We start from the raw sequence: 23,144 nt of genomic DNA, 5'->3' as shown, positions 1-23,144 counted from the left end.
TCCACTGAACGCGCTCTGTGCTTTTTACTGCTGATATGGCCTATTCAAGGAGTCTAAGGTCAACCAATATTGCTTTGTTCGAACGAGGAAGTAAAACTGGTTCTGCAGCATTAAACTGTTTCGATGAAACTGTCGAAAAGCTTCTACGTTTACACTGTCTAGTAAGACAAGATTCAGTACTGAAGATGCACTTTAAATAACCCACTGTAAGGGTGTTTGGGGTGTTTTAAAATAGTAAATCAAAAGCCAATGTGATAAATGAATACTTCTCACTGTTGAGACACATGTTTTTCATACCATTTGAATTGTGAGCCCTTTGGAGGTGTTTAGGTATCAAATATCAACATCAACACTGAGGCTGTTTTGCTAATACTGTAAAACAGGTGAACGGGGGAGGAGGAAATATCTTTTGTTCATCAGTGTCTCGTTGATTTCGTTAAGCACGACAAACTGTTTCAATTCAAGTTAAATTGGGATTACTATGTTCAGGGTTATTATAGGAAATTAAAACTAAAACCATAAAAAACATTTAGTTATGTACGTAAACGTTAACTGTGATCTAATTATATATTTATATATTAATGCTGATTAATTGCATCTAACATATAAGTTTGTATATGTATGTATATACACACACACACACACATATTATATATTTACAGACTTTTGTTAGATGTGATTAATCTTGCTTAATCGATTTGACAGCACTACTATATATATATATATATAACTTTTAAAAACACAACATAAAAAACACAACAAAATGACTAAATATTCAAATGAAAATGGAAAAGTTAAAATAAAAACCTACATCAAAATATGAATAAAAACAATAGGATAATAGTATCTCAATAACACAGCCCATATTGTTATAGTTGGCAACATTTCTCATTTTCTTCGATGTACCAAAATAAGTAGCCTACAACTTAAATAAAACTAAAACTATATAGACATATTATATTTAAAATAATACAAATTATGATGATGATAATACAAAGGACTAACATTATACTTTAACATAAAGAAATAAAGAAGTGTTCAAATTAAAACTAATTCGAAATATTTAAAGAACAAAAGGCTATAGTATGTGTGGTCAGGGATAATAACACTGCTCGTGGCTCCTCCTCCTCTCGCTCCTGTGGGCGGGGCAGAAGAGCAGACGGACAGTTGGAAAGAGAAACGTTCCCCTGTGCTTTACTGACTGAAGAAGAAGGAAATGTCATGATAGATCGATACTTTTTTACTGTGGGATTTGAACCTACCAATAGGATTCTTCATCCTTGCACTAAGATTATTTGTAAAGTTTTATTGCTGCAGTTTATCAGTTTACAGTCTGAAGTTGATATCCACAAAGAAAGGTAGGCTATTATGCCAGGTTTAGATTTGAAGTTTCTGGAGAGACCGAGGAGGAGGTTGTATTGTCCTCTGTGTGATAAGCCGATGAGGGACCCGGTGCAGGTGTCCACCTGCGGACACAGATTCTGCGACACCTGCCTGCAGGAGTACCTCAGGTAACGCTGCTTCAAAACGTTACACCTGTCCGACGAAAGATGGCTCAAACTGTGACTCAAAAAGTTATTTCTTAACATGCACACTGTAATGTGAAGCGTAACGTTAATGAGATACTGACTCTAGATTAGTGTCTATAGTGATGAGATCAGTGTCTATAAAACACTAAATGGCATAACATATCGTAATATTTTCTGGGTCATTGATGAATAATGAAAAAATAAAATAAAAAAAACAGCAGACAATTAAAAAGAAAAATCTTTACGGGTAAGTGTTAGGTATAATGACATTAGTTTAAAAAAAGAATACAAATTGACTCTAAAATTTCTTATATGGTATAGCCTAATCATGAAATGCAACAAAATATATTTCATACATATTTAATACATGAATGTTAAGTGTAAATCATTGTTGACGTGAGTAATTCATAACAATTAGGCTAAATAAAAATCATTTAAATATTTTTTTTTAAGGTAACGTTTGTTAGTAAGAGTTTTATTTAAGGTTGCATTAAGTTAAAGTACAGTAAAGACATTTTTAATGTTAGGAAATATTTCTATTTCAAATAGCTGTTCTTTTGAGTCCTGAAAAAAGCTATCATGGTTTCCTCAAAAATATTAAGCAGGTTCAGAAATTCAGGCGTATTTTTAGTCACCATCTGCATTTTTAATGTATTTTTAAATAATTTAATAGATCTGGCCATGTTCTTATTACATTTTTCTTTGTCTATATTCAATTCAATTCAATATATGAAGTATCACTTAAAAATAATTAGGCCTACTCATGTGACAGCGTAGTAATAAACAAACACCAAACTGGCCAAGCAAGATGACAGTGACACAAAATCCTATCTGTCAATAGAAGTTTTACAAAGTATAATGTTTACCTACAGGTACATGGTTTTTACATTGTAAAATGTAAGAGATTATAGCATAATCAAAATACTGCAGAATGCTTCTGATATTTTTTGAGAAATTTTGTGATCCCCATTTGAACACAGCCAAAAGTATTTAATGTGAAAGGAAAGTATGCAGTGAGTCAGTTTATTTGGTAGTGTTACTCAACTGTAAGCTATAGCACAGTTTTGGGTTATGACCCATTCTTTGCATTCCATGCCTTGTCTTGTCATTCACATCATAATGTCACATAGTCAACACAGAGTTGTGTCGCTCACAGGTTTAATGACTGGAACAATCACATTCATTGTCCTGTGTTATCCTGTGGATGTTATCACAGTGATGGACAGTCTCGTCCATTCACATTCTATCGGACTAACACATGCTTTTCAATTAGACTATTAATTTTAAATGAATTAGCTACTTATTCAAATGTAAATCCGTGGATTGAATTTCATGCAGTCTGTGGTTTAAAATGTGACCAAGAAAAAGTCAATGTATGATCTGCTCTCTTACCTAACCTAATAGCAGTACTGTTAGGAACAATATGTTTCATACAGGCTTTATGCTAAATCGCAACATTTTTTAACATGATATAGCATGCATCTGCCTGAAGGGCATGATGCACCTACTTTTATAGGGGCTTCATTCGCAGTTCTGACTCATTCAGTGTCGTAGTCAAGATAACACTAGAGAAAAATAAATATACTAAAATGTTTTTGAAATACAATTATTTTATGCTAAGTATACTTCAAATACATGTACATATTTATGCACTTAATATAAATTATATTATATTATTATTTTATACTTTATAATTGTACTAAACTGATATACTTAAAAGTCTGCTAAATTGGAACAATACATTTTGTCATTGACTTTAGTTTAACTAAAAAATAGTGCTGACTCTGAGGTCCAACTAAAGATATACTTAAAGGGATAGTTCACCCAAAAATGAAAATTACCCCGCGATTTACTCACCCTCAAGCCATCATTGGTGTATATGACCTTCTTTCAGACGAACACAGTCGGAGATATAGCCTATTAAAAAATGTTCTGGCTCTTCCAAGCTTTATGATGGCAGTGAATGGAGGAAGAGATTTTGAAACCCAAAAAAGTGCATCCATCCATGATAAAAGTTCTCCACAGGGCTCTGGGTTAATAAATGCCTTCTGAAGTGATGCATTTGTGTAAGAAAAATATCCATATTTAAAACTTTAGTACGAAAGCTAGTTATTTTAGTTTATAGAGCGAGAGAGAGAGAGAGAGAGAGAGAGAGAGAGAGAGAGAGAGAGAGAGAGAGAGAGAGAGAGAGAGAGAGAAAGAGCATAGAAAGTTCAAAAGAACAGCCTTTATTTGAAATAGAAATAAATGCTGTTCATCAAAAAATTATGTTTTCCAGAAATATATTAAGCAACACAACTGTTTTCAACATAGATAATAATAAAAAAATGTAATGATGCTGAAAATACACCCAATTTTATACACTAAAATAGAAAACAGTTATTTTAAATACTCTTTCAATCAAAATAAGTGTTCATTAATACAAGTTGCATCTATTTGATTAAAAAATCTGAGTGGGCACATGCATGACACTTATGATGTGCCTCAAAAATGCAGCTATCACATTTTCCACCTTCTTATGAAGCCTTCTGGGACTTTTAGGAAAATTCCCCATAGGATTTTGAAATGACAGTGTGCTTCTGTGACACACGTAATGGAAAGATCACTGCTCTATTAAAATGGGATGTGTTGATTGTACTGCTTCCCCATATTATGTATGCTGGGGGGTGTCACCCTCCCAGATGGATGATTCACTCAAATTCTCCTGAAGGCTCTCTGTCAGTTTGTGGTGTGGGAGGTGATTCTGAAGTTCCTGTCAAATCAGTTTGGCCGTGATTCACTTAGGCTTTATAACATGGAGGCATCAGTCAGAGGCAGTTGTGAACTGCTTTTCAACCCACAACATATAATGTAGAAATAAATCGAATGCAAATGAAATTCTTCTAACACATTCATGTGTCGCTTTCCGATATGTAGGGAAGCAAAAACACGTGAACAAGAGGTGATTTTTCCTTGAATAACATGCAGCTTTGTTTTTAATAGTGAAGGTGTGTTCAAGTGCCCAGAGGACCATCTGCCACTGGATTATGCCAAAGTGAGTGTATCATAACATACTACAGGTTCAAATCCCTTCTGATTTTATTAAATAGACTATACAGACCATATTTTAACATGAAGGAAGTACAGGCTTTGCCTTATATTAAATATAGAAATGCTACTTATTTTTTATTCTTTCATAAGCCAGTCCTGAATATATTAAATTTGCATTCAACATTTTTTGAGCGCTGATTCACTGTCCAACTGGGATGCACACTTTTAAATTGTTACACCAGTAGGTGGCAACAAATTATTTTCTTTATGAGTGAGTCATTGAATCATTCATTCAAGTGATTGGTTCAACAAAACTAATTGCTTCAGGAATGCTACTGTTGTGTGTTACAGTCGATTCGGCTTTGAGTTCATTTGGAAATATTTTATTTGGCAGAGCAAAAATCAACAAAATTACTGGCAATATTGTGTCTAAAATATAAGCTACTGAATTTTAAAGGGATAGTTCATTCAAATAAAATTAAAATTCTTTCATTAATTACTCTCCCTCATGTCATTTCAAACTCGTAAGACTTATGTTCATCTTCGGAGCACAAATGAAGATCTTTTTGATTAAATCTAAGCTTTCTGTCCCTCCATTGACAGCTATGCAACTTCCACTTAGATGCTTCAAAAATTTCATAAAGAATACTAATCCATTTGAATCGAGCGGTTTAGTCCAAATTTTCTGAAGAGATATGATCGCTTTATATTATGAACAGATTGAATTTAAGCTTTTATTCACATGTAAACTTTGATCAGCGAACATAAACAGAACAAACCTCATTGGTTCTTGCTGAAGCTTAAACATGCTGCGTAACACGAGAATTAATCTCATTGGTTCTTGCTGAAGCTCAAATATGCTGCGTAACAAGAATTAATTTCATTGGTCCTTGCTGAAGCTCAAATGTGCTGCTTAACACGAGAATTAATCTCATTGGTTCTTGCTGAAGCTCAAATGTGCTGCGTAACACGATAATTAATCACATTGGTTCTTGCTGAAGCTCAAACGTTCTGCGTAACACGAGAATGAACCTCATTGGTTCTCACACGTCAAGCAAACATGCTTGAGTTTGTGTTTACCACAACTGACGAGTGAGATGATGAATGTTTATATGTGAATAAAAGCCTAAATGTAATCTGATCATAATATAAAGCAATCATATCTCTTCAGAAAATTTGGACTAAACCGCTCGATTCATATGGATTAGTTTTACAATCTCTTTATAAACTTTTTGAAGCAGCAAAGTGTAATTTGCGTAGCTGTCAATGGAGGGACATAAAGCTCTCAGATTTCATCAAAAAGATCTTCATTTGTGTTCTGAAGATGAACGATAGTCTTACGGGTTTGGAACAACATGATGGTGAGTAATTAATGACAGAATTTTTGGGTAAACTAACCCTTTAACTTCTTGTTTATTGAACAGTTGTATAAAAGCAATTGTTCAAATAATCACAGCAATCTTGCTCGTGTTTTATTTCTTGTGCTTTATGTTCTTGCATGATCTACTCCAGTATACTGTTATAAATGTGTAATTCTCACTGCAGATTTTTCCCGATGTGGAACTGGAACAGCAGATTCTGTCCCTGCCCATCCGCTGCATCCACAGTGAGGAGGGCTGCCGCTGGACCGCGCAGAACAAGCTTCTCCAGGTCAACAAACGGCATATCATGCGCACACAAACTCAAATCTCAGTCGTAGTTGTCGATATTTAAACATACATCTTTGTCGGATTGAATAGATTTCTTTATGGTTTTTGAAATCCTATTGAGAATTGCATTTTAGATGCTGCCAGTATGTTGGTAGGCTGCTATTTGTACGTTACAGTGTCTATTTATTGCAGTGTGCACTACATGCAAATACATACTGACTATCGACTACTGGTCAAAAGATTGTTGTCTGTACGATTTAGTTTTTTTAAAAAGAAATTGTTAGATTTGGTGAGACTTCTTTCAAAAACATTAAAAAATCTTACCGACCCCAAACTCAGAGGCAAGACGTGCAATAAACAGCCAAATCTCACTCTCACACTGTGTTTCTTGCTTCCCCTCCAGGCCCATTTATCCATGTGTGAGTTTAACGTGGTGTCGTGTCCAAACCGTTGTGCTGTGAAGTTGCTGCGACGTGAACTGCCTGAGCACCTGCAGCACGACTGCGCTAAGAGAAAACTACACTGTGATCACTGTGGCAACCAGTTCTCCGGGGAGGCATATGAGGTCAGACACACTTCTGACACTTTATCGTACAAATACAACCCATTTAAGTTTACTAATATTAGTAATGATTTAGAAATGGTAATGTATTAATATTAAAGAGCATATTGCAGGTAAAAAAAAAAATCTAAATTAATATATAACCTTGTATGAAAATACCATATGAAAAGTTAATGCTGGATATAAAATGTTTTAAAACGAAATAAGGGCACTAATTTAGTAGATAAAGTGAGCGTTTCTTGGACTGCTCGTAAAAACGTTTTTTTTTCAACATCGCGTCATTTTACTTCACGACAGCGAGCCTCAGCTCAGTGCAGACTGCAGAGTAGGCTGGTATTAAGTAAGAGCTATCGTGAGTCAGTGTGGTTTCGGTAGTTTTTGTATTTTAATTTATCATCATCATGGTAAATTATTGTGTTTGTGGAGGTTGCAAAAACTCCGGCCCGTCAGGACATTGAGTCCACAGGTTTCCATAACAAGAAAAAGGACGGTGCTATATATCTTTCGTGCCTGGTGCGGGTTGTGCAGGTGAAGAGACGGGATTTCTCTTCCGCATCGGCTTCGAAAAACGCGGTCGTGTGTAGCATTCACTTCAGATCGTAGGATCATCATCCCGGCGATATGATGGAGTTTAACATGTGATGCCGAAGCAAGAATATTGATTGTCTTATACTGTACCAATGGCATCAAATAGTGCGATATAGGTAGTCATACCCTTAATAGAGGCAACTTGTAATTGAAAAAAAAAATACTAGGTTGTTTAAATATTAAAATCTTTAATTTTCTGTTTATGTTATAACCCAGGTGAAAAATGATGTGTTAAAAATGTACTTGAGTATGTTTTTAGTAAAATACAAACATACTCAAGTATAGTTTTTATACATTTAATAGTATTTACCCTAAACATACTCTGTCTGGTGGCCTGATATACGATGGTAATAATCTGTACAATATTGTGAGCACAGTGTATATCGTTAGCGAACGTGTATATCTAAGTTAAAAGCTAACACTGGTCTCTCTCACCAAGACACCTCTCCTGTTCTCCACTGGTTCTCCTCACACCACAACTCAATTTGTCTCTGACCGTTCTGTCTAACATTAATCCTGGCCTGTCCCTGCTCTCTTGGCAGCATAGCAGGCTCATAATTGTACGGCTGTGGTCTGTCATACGAGTAAGTATTTCCTCAGCGTCCGAAATGTCATTGCGATCCATTGTTTTCCTGTTGTCTGAATCGACCGCTCTTCCGCCCGTTACGTCACGCCCGCCACACCCATTTTCAGACGCGGAAGTAAAATTTTCTCACAAAAACGTCTCCAGAAGCTTCTGTAGCGTATTTATAAGTATATTTTAAAGAAGATATAGTTCCTACATAATTTTTCTATACATTGACTCGTTGGGTCCTCTAACCTGCAATATGCCCTTTAACATTAACAACTTAAAGGTGGGGTAAGTGATTTGGGGTATGTGATTTTTCAGCAGATTTAGATAATTAAATAAAGATTTAGATAAAATACACAATCAAATAGTCCTACCTTCTTTCCTCCAACGCTGGCCCTGACTCCACCCATTCGAAGAACATGGACGCGCAATCATGCACGAGCGAAAACTCAAATGCGCGAGAGATTGTAATGACGATTTACTACTAATCATGGAACCGGCTTTACTGACGAGGCGCATGCGTCACGAGCTTTGAGTATGAGCATGAAGGGGGTCACGCGCGCTTGGGGGGGGGGGGGGGGGCCTTGTAGGGGGTGTGGTACGACCATTTGATTGACGAACTTACTGTTCAATGATTCTAGGTGGTCTTGGAAATGATTGGCTGGAGTTTTTCGAGTCCTGCCCGTTCCACAGATGATTAAATTGCTTAATTTTCATTTCAGTGATTCTAACTCAGTGGCTGTAAGTGGGTTAGGAAGAGGATTTCAAGTTATTTTGAAAAAATTGACAAAAAATATCACATACCCCACCTTTAAAAAAACACATCTGATTTATTATTTTAATGTCTCTTGCATTTTGATGAATTCGGTGGCTAGTAATTCAACACACAAAAGACATGGTTTGCAAAATTCATCTTTTTTCAACGCCGCACAACAGCTCTTACACATCCCTCCCTGTCCTCATTCAGAGTCACCAGGGTGATTGTCCCGAGGAGAGTGTGTACTGTGAGAATAAATGTGGTGCTCGTATGGTGCGGAGACTGTTGGCCCAGCACTCTGTGTCAGAGTGTCCCAAACGCAAACTGCCCTGCAGATACTGCAGAAAAGAGTTCCTCTATGACACTATTCAGGTCAGTGGATTTTATGCTACCATCCTACATTTTCAACATTTATTTACACATACAGTACACTTTTCTGTTATGTTTATTACATGTATTAATGTATTGTTTTGTTTGTGGTAAAGGGAGTGCATTCATAAGTGTGTTTTGTATTCACAGCCTCATCAGCAGCAGTGTCCGCGCTTCCCTGTGCAGTGCCCTAACAGGTGTGGCACACCGGGTATCACTCGAGAGACTTTAATGGCTCATGTAAAGGAAGGATGTAACACTGCTATGGTGCTTTGCCCATTTAAGGAGGCGGGCTGCAAACATAGGGTATGATCTACAGTTATGCATATATAATAACTCTGTGATGAATACTAGACGTCATATCTTGTATTTGAGAAGTACAGGTCGTCCAAAATGTATTTGGCACAATGTTTGCTTGTCATTGTATTAATGACAGTTATGCATATATAATAACTCGTACAGGTGGCCCAAAATGTATTTGGCACAATGTTTGCTTGTCATTGTATTAATGACAGTTATGCATATATATCAATTCGTGGCATATATAACAACTTGTAGACTGAACCTGGACATTTCTGAATGGTTAGTGGATACATTTATGTAGTTGTTGTGGAGTTACATTGATTAATCTCATCGACTTGCTTGTACCGTCATGTTTAACTTTTACACAAGTTGACACAGTTCCCTGAGGTCTGTATAGTGGCGCCTTGTGGCCGAGTCTGGTACCGCCTGCTAAAAGTTAACTATTTTCTTTTTTTCTTTTTTTGTGTTGATTTGTAAAAATCATTTATAATAAACAATGCAATATTCAATTAAAAAAAGCTATATATCAATTTTAATTTCATGGTGACTTTATAGCTGTTAAGTACACAGTCTTGTACCTTTTTCCTTTTGTCTGATTTTCAAATACATTTTTTATTTGTAATTCGGTAATTCATCTCATAGTTGGTTGGTTTGGTTCATGACTGGTAACTCTTTAACATAGCATTTTTTTAAATTCCTATGAGAAAAATAAATAGAAAAATTACTCCAGAAACCAAGGCAGCTAAAAAAGTGGGCCCAGTCAAGTCACCTTTATCTATATAGTGCTTTATACAATACAAATTGCTTCAAATCAGTGATAACAGGAAAAAGATCCAATGATGCGAACAGAGTTACTTTCGTGAACGAATCACAGTGTGATTCAGGCTGATTACAAGTCAGAAATCAGATTGTGGATCGGTAGCATTTAAATATTTCATCCATTTCCTTTTGCATGAAGATCGGATTCATCACGCCAATATGGAGACGAAGCTGGTCTCGGGTCTGTGCAGAGGACTTGTCTAGTTCTTGTGGTCTTTGCTGAGGATCTGTGGTGATGGCTATTGTGTCGACGAGGCCTTCATAGGGGATTGGCTAGTTGACAGTCTGCTGACACTCAGGGCCGCGTTGTGGTCGTGTCTAGGTGCAGGTCCACCATCTGATCTGAATATGGCTGACTACGGTAAACCTTGGGATAAACAGAGATACTAATATTTGAGTAGATGCCATTCTTCCGATGTAACAAGTACATCGGGTGTTATGGGAAGTGTTCCCAGTTCCAGTTGACCTAATTTATGCAGCCTAACAATCCTTTAACATATGTGAATTATGGAAATGTGACAATGTGTTATGTGTATGCCAGGTTAAAGCGATGTGTTTTGAGTCTTGATATAAACTGACAGAGTGTGTCTGCTTCCTGAAGTAGGCTAGGAAGACTGTTCCAGTTTGGGTGCTAAATAGGAAAAGGATATAACACCTGCAGTTGATTTTGATATTCTAGGAATTATCAACTGGCCAGAATTTTGAGATTGCAACAGACTTGAAAGACTATAACATATTAATTTGCTCAATTACTGAGGAGCTAAACCATTTAGTGCTTGTAAGTAATTAGCAAGATTTTAAAATGTATAATCTTTAACAGGGAGTCAATGCATTGTTGACAGAACCGGGGATAGAAACTATTTAAAGGAATAGTTCACCCAAAAATAATACCATAATTTACTCACCCTCAAGCCATCCTAGGTGTATATGACTTTCTTCTTTCTGCCAAACACAATCAGAGCTGTTGTATAATACATCTGCAATGCTATCATACACCCATTTCTAATGGATGAAGCCTTGGCCTGGGAGAGAGGTCATCAGGTGGTCCTCAACCTTCACTGGGTGTTTCGAACCTTGACCACAACACCCTCCAGTTGGCGGGTCAGCAGTGACTGGCCAGGTCACTGCCCCTCTCCTCCAGGCTTCCAGCTTGTGTCCTCTCTCTTGTGCTAGAGCCAACAGGAGGCTCTCTCTGACGCTTCTCCCAGCCTACGAATGGCAGCTTTCCTTAAGTGGCCCCTCAACCCAACCTTTGTTAATATATTCCACGCAGATTGAGCCGGGAATACCCGACATCCGACTTCCACCGTCATCAGCCACGCCATCCACCCCTTGTCCCGGCAGTCTTGGACAAGTTGCTGGTATTTGGCTTTTTTCCTCTCTGCAGCTTCCTCACAGCCCTCCTCCGACGGCACCGTCAGCTCCACCAGAATGATCTTCCTTCCCTCTGGAGACCACATGATGATGTCAGGCCTTAGAGTTGTGGACAATACCGCCTCGGGGAAGTGGAGTCTCCTCCCAAGATCAACCTCCATCTCCCATCCCTGGGCTGACTGCAGGAGATTCTGCCTGGCTTGGCTGTGGATGACAGCTCTTTGGCCCTCTTTCACAAATGCGATGGTGGTCAGCAGTGGTCTTGCTTTGGCTGGTTGCTTCTTCCTCCTTTCTTGCTCTAGGATGTCTGCGAGCACTGCCAACACCTTATCATGGCGCCACCTGTATCTCCCCTCTGTCAATGCGGTCTTACACCCAGCCAGAATGTGCGCCATTGTTCCTTTCCCACCACACAACCTGCACAGTGGGTCCTCCCTCATCCCCCACCTGTGCAAATTGACTGGGGTTGGTAAGGTGTCGTACACTGCTCGGAGTAGAAAGGATATACGGAAGGGCTCCAGCCGCCACAATTCACTCCATGTGATTGTCCTCTTGGGGAGGTTCCACCTCGTCCAGGCGCCTTGGGTTGCGAGCTCAATGGATTTTGCTCTTCTCCCTTCTTCCTCAAGGTTTCGGACTTCATCCTGGATCATGGTTCTCTTCTCCCTCGGGGTGGACTTTGACCACTGACCAAAATGTGCTGTTCCTTGACCCCGTCTTCCAATGCAAGGGTTTCCAATGATATCTTTGGTCATGAGAGAACATTCTGCCTGGTTAATTGCCGTGCTGGCGGCCCACTTACGGCCAGATCTTGTCCTTACGCCTGCTTCCCTGGTCAGTTGGTCTTGAGAGTCCCTATATGTCAGGGACTGTCTGCATTTGGCGACTTTAAACTCCTCAACCACCGAAGACAGGGGAAGCTGGAGCTGGCCCAACCTCATGTAGAGCCCCAAGGTTGTAAAGCTCGGGGGTATTCCCAACCATTTTCTAAGGTGCTTGTTGAACTTCCTCTCCATTTCTTCAACAGTTGATAGAAGCACCTCATATACCGTGAGAAGCCACATGAGTCTCGAGAGCAGGCCATGTTGGTAGATCCAGCACTTAAATTTCCCAGGCAGGCCCGACTTGTCAATCTTTTTCAGCCATTCTTCAACTTGTTTTCCGGTGCTGTAGATGCTGTTCCTGTCTGACAGGGAATCATCATTCATAAATGAATACCCTGGTTATTCCCAGCTTTGTAATGAGTTGACATTGAAGAGTTTTTGAAGCTCCAAAAAGCACATCCATCCATCAAAAAAAATAAACCATACGACTCCAGTGGGTTAATAATTTTTATAAGAATAATTTGTATAAATAATTTTTATAAGAAAAATATTCATATTTAAAACTTTATCAACTTTAATCACTGGCTTCCGGCAACAGCCGTACGCACGTTCTCTAGAGAGTTCTTATTCTTACCTAAGCTTACGCTACGTCATATGTCGGAACTTGACTCTCTTGTGAATGCGTATACTGCCATTGCCGGAAGCCAGTGATTATAGTTAATAAAGTTTTGATTACTTTTATGATGGATGGATGTGTTTTTTGGAGCTTCAAAACCTCGGGCACTATTAAATGCCATTACGAAGCTGGGAAGAGACCGTATATTATTTAACATAACTCTGATTGTTTAAGGCTAAAAGATGAGTAAATTATGGGATAATAAAACATTTTGGGTGAACTATTCCTTTGAGCGTGCAGGGCAACCACTCAGTAGAGCATTATAATAATCTAGCCTTGAGGTCATGAACGCATTAACTTTTCAGCATTTGTCATTGAGAGCATATGTCATAATTTAGATATATTGGAAAAATGGAAAAGTTTGTTTTTACAGATGCTAGAAATGTGGCTTTCAAATGAAGATAGGTATCAAAGAGCACACCCAGGTTCCTAACTTACAACAAAGACTTGACAGGGCAGCCGTCAAGTGTTAGATAGTATTCTAGGTCATTACATGCTTTGGTCCGATGATTAAAACCTCTGTTTTATATCAACTTTGTATTCCATTTATTTTGTGAATTGGACTTGGTATGTTTCATCAGGGTGTGAAGAAGTATAGAGTTAAGAATAATCACATAACAGTGAAAACTAACACCATGCTTCCTAATGATATCTCCCAAGGGTAGCATGTACAGGGTGAAAAGCAACAGTCCTAGTACTGAGCCTTGCGGTACTCCATACTTAACTTGTGATCGATACGATACCTCTTGGTTTACAGCTATAAATTGATACCGATTAGATAAGTATTATTGTAACCATGCCGGTGCAACTTCAGGACCTGCGCCTGGACACGACGACAACGCAGTCCTGAAGTCTCAACTAGTCTCTGCCTTGTGAAGGCCTCCTTCCCGTTACCTCTGTACTGATAAAAGTTTGTCGGGATAATTACGATTCACGTGGCTATGCGGAAGCGATAAAAAAATTCTCTCAGCCACCAGGCACTGTTTTATGCAAATGAGCGGCCGGATCGCATTAAAGGTTTTCTGTCAGAAAACTGAATGGTGTTGTGTTAGCGGCCCCTAAGTTAATTACTAATGATCGTTGCGACGGAAGTGAATTAATCAAAACTAACTTTAACTGGACAATAACTTTATTCTAGAGCTGCTGTAAAGCCAAAACAATCTCTGTTACTTTCATTTCCTATTATCACTGTAAAGCTGCATTGAAACAGTCCATTGCTGTTAGCTATATAAAGCGCTATATAAATGAAGTTGACTTCACAATGCAATGACAACATAATTTTTGAGTCTTTAAAAAAATTTTTTTTGATAGTATCAATGCAACACTAAGATCCAGTAACACTAATAGAGAGATACAACCACGATCGATAAGAGCAAATTATTTGTATCTCTAATAAGAGCAGTCTCAGTACTAAGATACGGTCTAAATCCTGACTGGAAATCCTTGCAAATACCATTTCTATCTAAAAAGGAACATAGTTGTGAGAATACTGCCTTTACTAGTATAAGGTAATAACAGTCAGCTTAAAGGTTTTTAGTATGTATCTTAATGACAATTATTAATTAATAATATTAGGAAGAGGATCTATGACTTTTGGAAGCATCTCTTTCAGTAATATATGTTGTTGATTTTGATGATTTAGCAAGTTTAGACAATTCTTCCTCTCCTATAGCAAAGAATGAATGGAATTTTTCCTCAGGGGGTCTATAGCACGACGTCTGATGCGATACTGTAGTAGAAGGTTGAATGGTTATAATATTCTCTCTAATCGTATCAATCTTGCAGGTAAAGAAATTCATAATGTCATTACTGCTGTGCTTGTTTGAAAACATCTGAAGTTGAAGTTTTTCTTCAACATCTGAATGAGAAATTTCTCATTAATTTAGCAACTGTAACAAATAAATACCTAGGGTTGTGGTTGTTCTCTTCTAAGAGAGTTGAAACGTAATCAAATCTAGCCGTCTTTAAGGCCTTTCTGAATGCAGTTACACTGTCCTTCCACAAAATGCGAAATACCTTTAGTTCCCTTTCGAGGGAACTCAACACTGCGTCGAGAACTCGACACTTTGGGGACACTCCCTTAGCGTGCGCCTCTGAAGTAAGAATGAAACTATTCCAATCCTGATTGGTGTTGCGTCCTGACGTAACATGTGACGGCATAACTGGAAGTATAAAGGTGACGCTGAAACACACACACACCAGCTATCGCTCTTCAGCAAGCGCTCTATGTTGAAACTGTCTGTCCTATTTAGTGTAAATTGTTTGGGAGTGCAGCACGCACAGGCAGCTCTCGAGGGAGCTGCTTGTGAGCCCTGTGAACACTGTGAAGCACTCCCATTAAGAGTGCTGCGCTCCCGCTTGGCTATTTTTTCCCAAGATGGCCAGGCTCGCGATCCTTGCGGTTCAGGTCCCGCGTCGGTTGAGGCGGCGCGGAGGCGTAGATCGTGGGGATCGCAGAAGGATCTAGCAGATGAGAACGAGACTGCTGAGGCACTTTCTCGTTCGTCATCTGCGGATTCTATAATGCTCGTTTATGGTGCAGAAGCCCGCGCTGCGGCTTCTTCTGCCCATCACGAGTGCCCGGTGCTTGAGTTATCTGCTTCCGAGGAAGTGGATGTGCTCAGCATCGGGAGCGCGGAACATGAGTCACACTCGCCGGCTCATGTTCCCGCTTACGAGGAACTGGTCGAGGTTGTAACGCGTGCTGTGGCCAGACTCAACATAAGCTGGCCACAAAATGAGCAGGAAGAATCTCGTCACAGTAAATTAGACGAGAGATTCCTGCAGCACCGTTTACAACCTCAGCGTCGGGGCTTGCCTTTTTTGCCAGATCTCCATAAAGAGATAGTTAGATCCTGGGAAAAGCCCCACTCATCTCGCATCTCACACGGCACATCCTGTGATTATTCTAACGTTGTGGGTGCGAGAGAGGTGAGGTATGGCAGGATGCCGCATGTGTAGGAAGCCTTGGCGAGCTATCTTTCTCCCGAAGCGGCATCCTCACTTAAAGCCCCGGCGCTGCCCAGCAAACCATGTAGGGACACCTCTGCATTGGTGAGCAGGGCATATATGGCGGCTGGTCGAGCTGGTGCGTCCCTGCACTCGATGGCTATTTTGCAGGCGTACCAAGCCGACATTCTCAAAGATTTGATGAGGGGGAGGGACCAACACCTGCTGATATTGCCGAGCTAAGAAGAGCTGCAGATTTGTCTCTCCGTGCCACTAAGGAGTCGGCCCGTGCCATTGGCCGCTCCATGTCAGCTTTGGTGGCCACGGAGAGGCATTTGTGGTTAAATCTGTCGGGCATGAAGGATAAGGATCGTTCCTTTTTATTGGATGCTCCGATATCGCCTTCTGGCCTGTTCGGCGACGCAGTTTCCACTGTCGTCGACAGGTTTCAGGAGGCGAAAAAACAGTCGGCAGCTTTTCAGCAGTACCTTCCCCGCCGTTCTAGATCTGGGAAGGCTGGTCCAAGTGGCTAGTCTCAGCCGTCAGCCAGTTCCTCCCATCGCCTGGAGCAAAAGGAGAGCGTTTCCTCTCGAGCCCCCCCTACGGGAGCTTGGGAACAGAGGAAACGCTCTCATTCTAAATCTGCTGGCCAGAAGGGTGACTTAAGGGCCGTCATTCAGGCTAAGAGAGCTTCAGGAAAGAGGTCCTAGCCACAGTGATAGGACCTCTAAGGGCTGTCCCCCCCGCAGTGAGGCAACCGAGGTTGTTTTCCCAGCGGAGCCCTTCGGAAAAAGATGCTGTCCCGCCGTCACTGACGCTTCGGGTCGCATCAAATTCCAGCGAACGCACACCGTGGCGCTCGCCCCAAAAGCTTTCAAAAAAGAACACCACCTATGGTCAAAAAATCATTCTCGTCCGCTTCCTGCCAGTTCGCTGCTTCAGAAGGTCGAGAACAGTGCTCGAGAAACACCCGAGGCCAGCCTCGAGAGGCTGGTTCCCTTGGTAAATTTTGTGGAGCGGTGGCGCCTTCTTCCAAATATTTCTATATGGGTCCTGAATATAATAGAAAAAGGGTAAAGACTGCAGTTCGGTCACCAACCTCCCAGGTTTGCAGGGGTGTTACCAACTACAGTGGTCCCAGAACAGGCTCGGGTTATGGAACAAGAAGTACAGGCTCTGCTGGTCAAAGGGTCCATAGAATGTGTTCCCCTACCAGACAGAGAGTCAGGGTTTTACAGCCGATACTTTATAGTTCCAAAGAAGGATGGCGGGCTCAGGCCGATTTTGGACTTGAGGTACTTGAATCAGTCTCTGAGGAGGTTCAGGTTCAAGATGCTAACTATACCCATCATTGTGAACCAAATCAGGTTCGAGGACTGGTTTGTCACAATAGACCTAAAAGACGCCTATTTTCATGTCTCCATCCTTCCATGTCACAGGAGGTACCTAAGGTTTGCTTTCGGGGGCGAAGCATATCAATATCGGGTTCTTCCGTTCAGCCTAGCACTCTCTCCCCGCACGTTCACGAAGTGTATGGATGCAGCTCTGGCTCCTCTCAGACTCCAGGGCATTCGTATACTAAATTATATCGACGACTGGCTTATATTGGCTCAGTCTCGGGAAATGGCGGTTCGGCATCGAGATGTCGTCCTTGGCCACATTCAGAATTTGGGGTTGAGACTCAACGCGAAAAAGAGCGTTTTGGAACCAGACCAGGAAACAACGTTTCTGGGTGTGGTATGGAATTCGATTACGATGCGGGCACACATGTCTCCCGCACGTGTCCAGTCCATCCTAAATATGGTTTGAGGAGTAAAGCTAGGTCGGGCCATCACTATGAAGCAATTTCAAAGATTGGCGGGCCTCATGGCAGCGGCATCCAAAATTTTACCTTTGGGCCTTCTATATATGAGGCCCCTTCGGTGGTGGCTAAAAACCAAGGGGTTTTCTCCCAAGGGGAATCCGTTTCGTATGATCAGAGTAACGCGCAGTTGCCTTCGTTCTCTACAAATATGGAAAAACCTTGGTTCCTGTCCCAAGGGCCAGTGTTGGGAGCGTCATGTCGCCGGAAATCCGTTTCGTCAGACGCCTCCCTCACTGGCTGGGGCGCGGTCATGGACGGCCGCTTTGCCAGGGGTCTGTGGCAGGACCATCATCATTCTTGGCACATAAACTGTCTAGAGATGATGGCTGTGTTCAGGGCTTTGAGGACCTTCCTTCCAGACATCAGAGGTTACCACGTCTTAGTACGATCAGACAATACATCAGTGGTGGCTTATCTGAAACGACAAGGGGGACTCAGATCGCGCCCTCTGTGCAGACTGGCGCATCAGATTATCCTTTGGTCCCAGGGGAAAATACTGTCTATCAGAGCAATGTATATTCCGGGGGTTCAGAATCAGGGAGCAGACATCCTGTCGAGGCAGGGGCTGAGGCCCGCGGAATGGAGACTTCATCCAGATGGGGTGAAGTTGATATGGGAGAGGTTTGGACCAATGGAAGTGGATCTTTTTGCGTCTCGAGAGACGTCCCACTGCCCACTTTGGTTCTCCCTCTCACATCCAGCCCCGCTGGGGTTGGATGCCATGGTACAGGCCTGGCCGAGGCTGCGCCTGTACGCTTTTCCCCCGATTGCTCTGCTTTTGGAAGTCCTGGAGAGGGTCCGTCAAGAGGGTATCAGTCTACTTCTGGTTGCCCCAATGTGGCCGACCCGAGTGTGGTTTTCAGACATGATATCACTCCTGATAGCTCCGCCATGGCAGATTCCTCTGAGGAGGGATCTGTTGTCTCAGGCGGAGGGCGCAGTCTTCCACCCTCACCCGGAGCTGTGGAAACTGTGGGTCTGGCCTCTGAGGGGGCTCAGTACCTAAATGATGGTCTATCAGCTGGGGTGGTTGAAACCATACTTAGCTCTAGAGCTCCGTCTACTAGGAGATTATATGGCCTCAAGTGGAATGTGTTCGTCACTTGGTGTAGAGAACAGGAGTTAGATCCAGTAAACTGCCCGGTGGCTTTAGTTCTGGAGTTTTTGCAAGATCGTTTCTCTGCGGGTCTCTCCCCTTCCATGCTTAAAGTGTACGTGGCTGCTATTGCGGCTTTCCACGCACCATTAAGTGATGGGCCTCTGGGGAGGCACCAGTTGGTCATACGTTTTCTCCGTGGTACTTGGAGGATGAGACCGACGACCAGGTCCAGGGTTCCCGCCTGGGACCTGGCGGTGGTTCTCGAAGGGTTATCCCTGGCCCCCTTCGAACCCCTTCAGTCGGCTTCGCCTAGGGATCTTACGCTGAAATTGGCATTTCTCTTAGCTATTAACTCTCTTAAGAGGGTGGGAGATCTCCAAGCCATGGCAGTGGTTCCAGCTTGCTTGGAGTTTGCCCTTGGCAGAGTTAAGGCCTTTCTGCACCCGAGTCCGGGCTACGTGCCTAAGGTTTCTACGAGTACGGCTCGGTCCACGGTGCTTCAGGCATTCCATCCTCCACTCATGTGTCGGCAGAAGAAGAGAAGCTTCATTTGCTCTGCCCCGTCAGAGCTTTGAGCGTGTACCTCGAGAGGTCCTCTTCTTGGAGGAGGTCGGACCAATTATTGGTGTGTTTTGGGTCACCTAAGAAGGGTCTCCCGGCATCCAAGCAAACCATTAGTAATTGGATTGTTCAGGCTATTACCTAGGCTTACAAGGTGCGCGACTTGCCTTCACCTTTAGCCGTTAGGGCTCATTCGACTAGAGGCATGGCCTCTTCTAGGGCCCTCCTTTCGGGAGTGGCCCTCCAGGAGATCTGTGAGGCAGCCGGCTGGGGTACCCCGCACACTTTTATTAGGTTTTACAGTTTACACCTCCCTAGTACACCTGGCGCACACGTGCTCATCGTCCTAGTTGAGTGCCTGAATCAGTTTCACTCCGGGACAGGCCTTTTTTCGGTGCGTGGCCTAGTGGGCATTCGTTCCCCAAAGTGTCAAGTTCTCAACGCAGTGTTGAGTTCCCTCGAAAGGGAACGTCTCGGGTTATGACTATAACCCTTGTTCCCTGAGAGGGGAACGAGACACTGCGTCGGTCTGCCACGCCCCTCGAGGCCTTAGAGCATCTTGCTTCATCGCGAGGCTGGTTTGTGTGTGTTTCAGTGTCACCTTTAGACTTCCGTTAGGAGGTAGTCATATAGTCATAACCCGAGACGTTTTGTTTACTTTCAGCTGCGTTTCATTTTTGGCCTGCTCTCTTGAAGTCGAATGTGCTCATTATAGAATGGTGTCAGACTATTTTCCTTAATCCATGTCTGAATTTCTGAAAAAGAGATAAAGAGAGTGTAGCAATGTTCAGGGAAGAAGGAGGCGGGAACCGGCGAACAATCAAAGAAACTTTATTTTAAATGAAACAAACAAACTAAAAAGAACCGCCAGCAGCCCCTCGCGGACGACGGCTGGCTTTCAAAATAAAACACAAATAATACACAAAATAAAAACCGCCAGCAGCCCCTCGCGGACGACTGCTGGCTACCGAAAATAAAATACAAACAAAACACAACGTAAAACCAGGCCTGTTCCTCTCTCGATCATCAACGTCATCGCTCCTCCTTTATGCTTCCGCTCCTCCATGAGAGATGCGAGACCGTTGTGCTTTCCAGGTGTTGCTCTTTAGCAATCGCACCACCGGCCTTGCGCCGTTCTCTCACGTCCCTCGGCCGTCCTGTTCGCCACAGAGATTAAATAGTTTCTGTTGCAACACAGAGTTCTTCAAAGCTGTATAGTATGCTGAGAAGTTGAAATTGATCAGGTAGTTTATTTACAAAGCAAACTTTAGTGGGAATTGCTGCACTCTATGAAGAAATATTTTAACCCTCCTGTTACCCTCAAATCTGATCACATCTTTTACCCACTGGGGTCAATATCTCCAGAATATGATTTCATTTTTTTACAAAGGTTTGTGTCTCAGGTAATTTATGTCTTTGTTGACTACTTAGGGGGGGGGGGGGGGGGGGGGGGACCATGCACAGAGGAGGCACTTAGCCGACGCGCAGAAAATAGACACTGGCGCCGACGTACTGGAGGACCTCAGGGCTTTCGGGGAAGCTCACCTGAGGAGAATATCGCATGTTTCCAGTCCGTGGAGTGGAATGGCGAGCAAGCGAAGACACCTGAGCGGGTCCAGTACTAGCTGGTTGAAGCAAGTACACGAGAGGACACTGGCTACACTCGGAGATTATAGAATCTGACGAATGTGTTAGGTGTCGCCCAGCCTGCAGCTCTGCAGATGTCTGTTAGCGAGGCGGCATGCGCTAGAGCCCAAGAGGACGCCACACTCAGGGGAGTGGGCAGTCACACCAAGGGGTGACACTGATCGAACATCTCCGAGGGTCTTCTTGGTGAGAAGAGCCCAGTTGACGAAGAGGTTCCACTTCAACGGGTAGACATGTCTCGTGGACGATGCTAAGCGGAAGTGATGGTAACCACAACCGCTGGTAGTAGGATACTCAATCTGCCTCATCCCGTCCAGGAGCCACACGTGGAGGTTCCAAAGATCAGGACGAGGGTGCCAAGGGAGTTTAGATGTCATTTTCAAATGAGAGAGATGGAGAACATAGAGAGCACACAGAGCACAAAGAGAAATGGTTTAGAAGGCTTCTGTTCATGCTTTTATAATGTTTTCTCCTCCCCTTTGTTTGGTAAACCATGAGAATTATGTTTTCCCCTCCCCCACGGCACGGGGGGAATAAATTTATGTAAAATTATAATGAACATTATACAATTATAACATGTTATAGTGACCTCAATAAAAGCATCCAAAACAAATGTGTGTGAAATTTTAATATTTCTTATGTTTTATACAGCTAAAAGAGCCTGGGGTCAAATTGACCCCAAGGAACACCGATGCTACAAAATGTGAACAGGACATTGAAAAAGCAGGTTAATTTTATGTTTACAGAGTTGTCCCCATTAAATTAGGAAAAGTCATTAAATCTGAAGCATTTTTATGTATTATTATTATGTTTTTACAGACGTTAAACATTGATGGGGTCAAATTGACCCCAAAGATAATAGGAGAAAAGTTTTTACAAAAAATAAAGGTTTTGTTTTGGACTCATCAAGGCACTTATTTATTTTTGTGAAAGTAAATAGGAATTGGGGCTGCTCCAAAATTACATGCAATATGTTTTGGGACCACAGTAGCTCTCATTTGTTTAGCCATATTTACTAAGAAATTAATAACAAAAAAACTAGCACATGTTTCTCTCTGTTTTACTTATAGTGCCCTAAGACTGGAGTGGCACAACACCTTGAGGAGGGCACCCACACCCACCTCTCTCTTCTGTGTGGTCTGGTGAATCGTCAGAAGCTGGAGCTCAGGGAACTGCGGCGTGGGGTGGAGGAACTCTCTGGAAGTCGAGAAGGCACACTGCTCTGGAAGCTCACAGACTACAGCCAGCGACTACAAGATGCTAAGATCAGGACTTCTGGGAGTTTGGAATTGTTTAGTCCTGCCTTCTACTCCCATACCTATGGTTACCGTCTGCAAGTGTCTGCCTTTCCCAATGGGAATGGCAGTGGCGAGGGCTCTCACTTATCAGTCTACATTCGAGTTCTACCAGGAGAGTATGATGGGCTGCTGCAGTGGCCTTTCCCTTACCGTGTTTCCTTCTCACTGTTGGATCAGAGCGACCCGGCGCTCTCCAAACCCCAGCACATCACAGAGACCTTCAACCCGGATCCCACCTGGAAGAACTTCCAGAGGCCGCGGCCTGGAGCTCTGGGAAGTGTTCGTGGGGGATGTCTGGATGAGAGCATGCTGGGGTTCGGCTACCCAAAGTTTGTCACGCATGAGGAGATGAAGAAAAGAAACTATATCAGAGACAACGCTATTTTCATTAAAGCCTCCGTAGATGTGGTCCAGAAGATATTGAACTCTTGAATTCTGGAATAAATGTTAAGTAATCTGAAAATATATCTCTTGTGGCCCTTTTTGCTCATCAAATAAGGATGCATAATTTTTGGTTAAATCAGGGTTTTACCACAAATGAAGGATATTTAGATACTAAGAAGGTTCATAAATGTTTTGTCTTTTGCATGTATATTATCTGTAATATGTTCGTTTTCAAATAAATAAAAAATGTGACATTAAATTTTCATGTTCTGTGCGTGTAGTGCTTAACCC

General features: G+C 42.1%; 1 protein-coding gene across 1 annotated transcript; it reads left to right on the top strand.

Moving 5' to 3' along the window:
* Window positions 1-1,146: 1,146 nt before the first annotated feature.
* On the top strand, window positions 1,147-23,112 carry traf4b (tnf receptor-associated factor 4b). The gene is made up of 7 exons (XM_077195630.1): window positions 1,147-1,511; window positions 4,512-4,563; window positions 6,105-6,209; window positions 6,612-6,773; window positions 8,897-9,058; window positions 9,206-9,361; window positions 22,242-23,112. The coding sequence occupies exons 1-7, from the start codon at window positions 1,369-1,371 to the stop codon at window positions 22,899-22,901; spliced, it is 1,440 nt and encodes a 479-aa protein (XP_077051745.1). The 5' UTR covers window positions 1,147-1,368; the 3' UTR covers window positions 22,902-23,112.
* The last annotated feature ends 32 nt before the right edge of the window (window positions 23,113-23,144 follow it).

This window comes from Siphateles boraxobius, unplaced genomic scaffold (genome assembly GCF_051911475.1).
Source record: "Siphateles boraxobius isolate OS27281-9 unplaced genomic scaffold, OSU_SipBor_1 11, whole genome shotgun sequence".
NCBI classification, from domain to species: domain Eukaryota; kingdom Metazoa; phylum Chordata; class Actinopteri; order Cypriniformes; family Leuciscidae; genus Siphateles; species Siphateles boraxobius.
This window is presented reverse-complemented; position numbering and strand designations above follow the sequence as displayed.